This window comes from Panthera onca, chromosome D1 (assembly GCF_046562875.1).
Source record: "Panthera onca isolate mPanOnc1 chromosome D1, mPanOnc1 haplotype 2, whole genome shotgun sequence".
NCBI lineage: Eukaryota > Metazoa > Chordata > Mammalia > Carnivora > Felidae > Panthera > Panthera onca.
The window spans coordinates 40981849-40988754 of record NC_138348.1 but is presented as its reverse complement, the minus strand read 5'-3'; the positions used below and the strand labels follow the sequence as shown (position 1 = coordinate 40988754).

Here is a 6906-nt window from a genome sequence, read left to right as displayed (position 1 = left end):
CCAACTCCTGCTCCCTGGGGTCCCAGCTCTATCCTGAGCCACCCCTTTAATGGAGCCCCTGCTGCTCCTCCATTTGCCTTGTGTTCTCTCATTCTTCGGGCAATCAATTCCCCTTTCTAATTTTGATTACCCTGCACAGCATTTTTCAATGCACTGTTGTGTGGGGAAGAAAACCTTTCTTACCAGGAGTGACACTGGAAACAGGCAGAAATTTCCAAGTTTGCTACACGCCTCAAAGCTGCCAGATTGCACAACCTTGGAAAGTAGACGGGCGTGAAGGAGGAGCCTGATGTTCTGGATGCTGTGTGCTGGCCAAAAGGAATTTCCCAAATCTCAGTGTTTTTGCTTCACACCTGCTTTCCCACCCACTCCCCTAGCAGAGTGTCAGTATATATAATGCCAGCCCCCCTCGCAGGCAGGAGACACGGGCAGCTCAGCCTCACCAGGAGCCTCGGCACGAAGGGACAGCCAAAGGTGAGGTGCTAGACTTTCCTACACTTTCCTTCTTTGCAGATTCTCTTACCCGAAGGCGTTCTTTCGCTGTGTCCTCACTCTCTGCTTCCTTCCTGAATCTACTCTCCTGGCAATTTGAATTCTCCAGATGTGAATACTTTCTGGGATTGGGATTTGGTCGTGTACTTTCTCTGTGGGAGTCACGGATGGGTAGAGCAGGCGTTCTGCAAATATGTGTGCAATGTCCCACAATCCTCATTTTACAGATGGGTACACGGTCACGAAATCCCCAAAGGCCTCTTTGGAACCTTTCCGGACAGCGGGTTTCAGGGCTCCTAGGGGATGACTGAAATGGCAAGTGGTTTATATTAGAAGCGCAGCGCGATCTCTCATACCGGGATTCCTATGGGGCAAATGGCAACGGAGAACTGGACCCTCTGTTCTATGTATCGTGTGTCACCTGCGTATATATGTGTATACACATTGCCTATTTCTTTCTACCTACATTTATACACACATGTGTATATACACGGGTGTATACGTACACATATGTGTGTATATATGCAGGTATGTGTATAGATAAATAGATATCGGTAACATCTAATAATAAGTAGGTGTAGGTAATAGGTGAGATACAGGTGTGGGTCCACGTGCCTCCCCCCGAAAACCCCAAACCAAACCAAACCAAAAGTGTGTCCTCCTTGTGTGTCTCTGTGACTCTGCCACAGGATGAAGCTTTTCGTGGGCATCCTGTTGTGCTCCCTGGTCCTGGGCGTCAGCAGCCAAAGATGGCTCACGTTCCTCAAGGAAGCTGGTCAAGGTAAGGACCAAAGGATGGCGGTCCGGGGAAGGCAGCAACTGGCCCCCCACCAGAATTGACCACAGTGGAGGCCACATCCCCACAGGGCAGAGGCCACAAGTGGGAAGAAAAGCAGCACGGTTTGCAAGATAGCAGTTTCCCAGGCTTTTTTGAACAATTGAACCACATCTGGCATTATAACTTTGTGTATATTTAAGGTGAATGCATGTTAATGACACATTTGTTTACTTAATATGATTGGCATTGTGGCTATAGAGAGCACCTCTATCACGTGACAAAATTATCCTTTCCCTTTACTAGTTGAGATAATTAAGTTCTAGACTGTAGCAAGTTTGCTAATTATGATACGGTATTGATTTGCCTTCATTTTACTGTGCGCTAGATGTCTAGAGCTTATTTTCTACTGGTGGTTTTTCCCCTTAAATGACATGTGTCCTATCCCTCCAGCCCTGGCCCTTCTGGCCAGCATTGCACTGTTCCATGGGGATCCCCAGGACGAAGGTCACATAAGCTTTGGGTTTTAACTTGCAGCAGAGCAGAAGACATCTGGGGTCCAGGGCGCCTGCTCCCCACTCACAACTGGGACTCCATTGCCACCTAGTGGGAAACCGGGGACAGCTCATTGCTGTGTCTCAGCCATGAAGTGGGTGCATCAAACTTGTGCTCTTAGTAACTACAACCAACAGTAGCTGAGCTCAGCCTGTCCCAGGCACTGTTCTAAGAGCTTTACATGTATGAATGAATCCTAAACAGTAGAAATAATAAACACATAAAATGAAGATGAGGCATTACATGGATATTACATAAACTATGATTACACTCGACACTAGGTCTTTCTCTTTTGCCTACTACATTACTTTTTTTTTTTAATGTTTATTTATTTTTGAGAGAGATACAGAGTGGGAGCAGGGGAGGAGAACAGAGACAGAGGAGACACAGAATCCAAAGCAGGTTCCAGGCTCTGAGCTGTCAGCACAGAGCCCGATGCAGGGCTCAAATTCACGAACCGTGAGATCGTGACCTGAGCTGAAGTTGGACATTTAACTGACTGAGCCACCCAGGCACCCCATACATTACTTTTTCAGGGTCTGCATTTTATGTAGCCTGCTCAGATTCCTTCAGTCTGTGACTGTCTGATCTTCCTCTTAGCTTAGTCGCTTTACTGTTTTTGTCCCAGCCTTCCGAAGGCCCAGAGAAGTGATAGCATATTGAACACCTACAATCTTCTAGAAGTTATACGCGCATTTTTCTCAGTACATCTGCATAACCACCCTGCGGATGGCAATATACTCCTGCATTTACTGGGAGGACACTGACTTTAGAGCTGAGGGACCAGTTGTACTTTTTCTGCGTCTGATGACCTGTTTTTGTAAATCTCTCTAGGAGAACTCCCCTTTACCACCTGCTGGTTGACTTCTGACAGTTGCCTGGGTGCCAAACATGCCCCAGACTTTCAGAAATACTTAGGACCAAGTTGTCTTCAAGCTGCTCACAGGGATGAATTTCTCCCCTTGACCTGGTTGGGAGCCCTCTGGGTCAGCAGCCTCCCTCTGACTTGCCTTTGTTCTGATGCCCCAGTCACAGGGTTCCCTGCGTCTGTCCAGGTAGAGGTCATCGCAGGACAAAGCATCCTTTAAAGACCATCCCACCTCTTGTTCACACACATCCCACAGCCAAACATAAAGTAGCAACAGTACTCAGAATGGAATCAAGCAGAATAAAACGCACCAAGGGTGCTTCTCATAACATTCACCCAGGGAAGTGAAATGTAAAGGAATACTCATCCCAGCCAACATCCTCTCCAAGGATTTTGTCAAAGACTGAGATCTTAGAATCGGTGGGAGGAAAATGTCTTTTCCTCTATTTTGCCAAGACACGATCACCTTCATCTCATCATTTGCTTTCCTTTCCAGGGACTAAAGACATGTGGAGAGCGTACTCTGACATGAGAGAAGCCAATTACATAGGTGCAGACAAATACTTCCACGCCCGGGGGAACTATGATGCCGCACGGAGGGGACCTGGGGGCGCTTGGGCGGCCAAAGTGATCAGGTAACACAGGCTCCTGGGGATGCAGGGCTGGGTGAGCTGAGCCTGGCTGCCTTGGACAGCCAGGAGGGGCCAAGCCCTGGAGAAGTCTCCTGTAGACACTGTGGCTCCTCCTTCTCTTGCCCACCATCCCCTCTGCGCCCAGTGTTGGCGTGAGTGGCTGATGGGGTCAGAGCAAGGCCAGTGGGAATGGGTGATTCCCGACCCTCCCCCTATGGGTGCTGTTCACCCAGTAAGGGATCAGCCTGGGCTGAGATGCTCTGTTTCTGGGCTGGGGGGGTCAGTGTTTTATTCCCTCTTTCCTTGGCTCCAGTCAGCTCTCCCTTGCAAAGAAGAGAGATGGGGGAAGGGGCTATTCCTCATCAGCTCCCTAACTGATCTCCTACCTGCCTTCCTCCATTCCAGCGACCTGAGAGAGAATTCTCAGAGAGTCACAGACTTTTTCAGGCACGGAAGCAGCGGCCACGGAGCAGAGGACTCGAAGGCTGACCAGGCCGCCAATGAATGGGGCCGGAGCGGCAAAGACCCCAACCACTTTCGACCTGATGGCCTGCCTAGCAAGTACTGAATTTCCTCTTTGCTCAGCACTCAGGAGAGGGGCTGGGAGCCCTCTGAGGGCAGGGACGCGGAATCATTGAGTTCTCTGTCCACAGAGGCTGATGGAAGGCACCTGACAGTTGTCTAATAAATGTTTACGAGATTGTTGAAAAGTGTGTGTTATTCTTTGATGTAAGGACTGTAAGTTTGTTCGTTCCCAGGGGTGATGGACGGACACCCAGGTGCAGGCCGGGCCTGTGCCCGTGTGGTTGGTGTGGGGGAGACCATGTCAGTGTCACACAGAGGAGACGCCCTGCACCCACCCTTCCCAGATCAGATCTGCTGCCCTGTCCACTCCCCTCTGGTTGCCCTGGTGCTCTCTCCAGGTTCTTCTGTGTCCAGACCCTTCTCTCCTGCCAGTTGTGTCCTGTCTCCCTCTCTGTCCTCAGCTTCCAGTCCCCCTTGGTTTTTTTCCTCATGGTCTCTATCCCTGAGGACAGGGGACACAGCCATGGGAGGATGGGTTTGTGGAATCCTGCTCCAGCTACTGCCATCTTGATCTTGTGTTGGTTTCCCAGCAGAACCTTCAAATCTAGTTAAAACCAGTTCCTGTCCATGCCATCTGAGACCTGCAACCAAAGTAGTTTTTCTCCGCCATATCTCACGCCTTCCACAAAAGCTCCCAGGAACAAAATATGTCAGCAAATTGGTGGCATAGTGACAACATCAACCTCTAGCAGGTTTTGTTGTCACGTCAGCGGAGGCTCTCTTGTCAAGTTTGACAAGATTATAGACCTGGACTATCGCCACACACTTCCTAACAGACCTTAATCCCAGCCTCGTGAAGGCCCTTTCCTTAATTTATTCCTTCCTTCATTTTTACCGCTTTATAGCTCAACTCCTGTAACTATTTAATAATTCTTAATGTTAACCCTCCTTCTGGTCACCTGGCTGGCTCAGTTGCAAAAGCGTAATTCTTGATTTTGAAGTGTGAGTTTGAGCCATATTGGCTGTGGAGGTTACTTAATAATAAATAAAACTTTAATGAAAGTTTAATGTTTATTTTTGAGAAAGAGCGAGAGTGTGAACAGAGGAAGGGCATAGAGAGAGGGAGACAGAGAACCCAAAGTAGGCTCCGTGTAGTCAGCGCAAAGCCTGACATGGGGTTTGAGCCCACAAACCATGAGATCGTGACCTGAAGTCGCATGCTCAACTGACCAAGCCACCCAGATGCCCCTTAAATAAATATTAATACAAAACAAAACAAAACAAAACCCATAAACCTTCCTCTTGAAAATACTGCCTGGTTTCTGTTTGCTGACTGGCCCCTGACTGATGAGGGGTCTTCAATATACTGAAGTTCTACATGGAATCTCTCCTTTGATATCTCCTCTCATACCTCTCTCCACTTCCTACCCTTATCATGCTGAGGCCTCTCTATGTCCCCACCTGTTCACTGCCCAGTCACTGTGTCCTCTTTTGCCTCTGCACCTTGTCCCTCAGTGGCCTCTTTTCATTAGGCTTTGGGAAGTCTAATCCCAGGGGTTCCGGCAACTGATGTCTTGCCTTCCCAAACACCAACCCCTGTCCCCAGTGACAGTTTTAACCAGTTCCTTTGGTCCTACGTGAGGAATGGCTCTCATAGTAGTTTCTCTCATCTTTATTCCTACTGTCCTTGAACTCAGATCCAGATAAAACTTCTACTTTCTTGAAGAACCATCCCAGTAGCCCACTCACTCCATTCTGGGGCAGAGTTTGGGGCTCTCACAGAGCTTCGTTCACACCTCCTGGCCTCTTTACAGCATTCCCTCTGCTTCTTCAATATGTCAGTTCCCCTAATAGATTTCAAGTCTAACATAACTCATATCTGAACAGTAGTTTACAGTTCATAAAACATTTTCATTCTACTTTCTTTTTTTTAGTAAGATAATTACTTTTAAAAGTTTATTTTGGGAGAGTGTGCGTGCAAGCGGGGGAGGGGCAAAGAGAGAGGGAGAGAGAGAAAATCCCAAGCAGGCTCTGCACTGTCAGCACAGAGCCCGATGTGGGCTTCAAACTCACGAACTGTGAAATCATGACCTGAGCCAAAACGAAGAGGCAGACGCTTGGCCGACTGAGCCACCCAGGCACCCGCTTTCTACTTTCTACATAACTTTTCTTTTGATGATGTCTAATGTTCTAGAAAGTCAGATTGTAGATAAACACAACTTAATAAAAGCCTCCACTGAAGCGCACGCTGGTGACAATCCAAACTCTGCTGGGGTGTGGGAGGCTGGTGAATACTAATTAATAAGGTAGCTGCCATTTTCTTCGTTTGCAAATGCCAAACTGTGCTCTATTCTGTCCCTGCCTTATTTGACTTAAGCCACAGAAAAAGTTTTTGCAGTTCTCAGCTGGAGAACCAGGTTTAGAGGCACACAGTTAGGACCTTGTGCAGTGTTGCCCACGTAAGGGTGCAGAGCCAGGATTGCAGGCTGGTGTGTCTGCCTCCAGAACCTGGGATGTGCTGTACAAGGCCAAGGGCTTCAGCGGGGTGAGGGGGGAGGCCTCTCTCTCCTTCCTGGATCTCAGCACCAGGTTTAAACGGGCAGGAGAGCACTTATAATCGGGAGATGCCTGACTTGTTTGAGGACGGGCACCGCAGCTTGCTCATCATCGAATGTGCTACACCTCACACGGTCCAGGCACTCACCAACCGTTTCCCCGATAAATTACCACATTGAAAACCCGGACTCAGCCCACCTCACTTTTCACTCTTGCACCTTCTCCTCTTCCTCCTCCTGGTCTGACTTGTTGAAAAAGCCACCCACCTACACTGTCTGATTCCTGCCTTCAGACTCACATTTGAACCTGCTCCAGCCTGGCTTCTGTACCCACAGCTCCGGTAAAGTAGCTCTTGTCCACCACGGACTTTGGGGCGTGGCCCCAAACAAGTGACATATTCGTCCTCGTATCAAGAGGCCTCTGAGCAAAGTCCAGCACACCTGCCTTCTCCCACCTTCCTGAGAGATGTCAATTGTCTTCATTATATCACCCTCTTTGTCACA

The 6906-nt window shown here is 48.7% G+C and overlaps 1 protein-coding gene across 1 annotated transcript; it reads left to right on the top strand.

Annotated features, from left to right (window-relative positions):
- Positions 1-354: 354 nt before the first annotated feature.
- On the top strand, positions 355-4032 carry LOC144612941 (serum amyloid A protein-like). The gene is made up of 4 exons (XM_078433287.1): positions 355-474; positions 1182-1273; positions 3187-3325; positions 3728-4032. Exons 2-4 carry the CDS (start codon positions 1183-1185, stop codon positions 3888-3890), a joined length of 393 nt encoding a protein of 130 aa, XP_078289413.1. The 5' UTR covers positions 355-474; position 1182; the 3' UTR covers positions 3891-4032.
- The last annotated feature ends 2874 nt before the right edge of the window (positions 4033-6906 follow it).

Excerpts from the sequence above, each read along its gene's own strand:
- LOC144612941 (XM_078433287.1), top strand. The coding sequence starts at position 1,183 with ATGAAGCTTTTCGTGGGCATCCTGTTGTGCTCCCTGGTCCTGGGCGTC. Across the intron at positions 1,274-3,186 it reads CCTCAAGGAAGCTGGTCAAG|GGACTAAAGACATGTGGAGA; the intron begins GTAAGGACCAAA and ends TTTCCTTTCCAG. Across the intron at positions 3,326-3,727 it reads TGGGCGGCCAAAGTGATCAG|CGACCTGAGAGAGAATTCTC; the intron begins GTAACACAGGCT and ends CCTCCATTCCAG.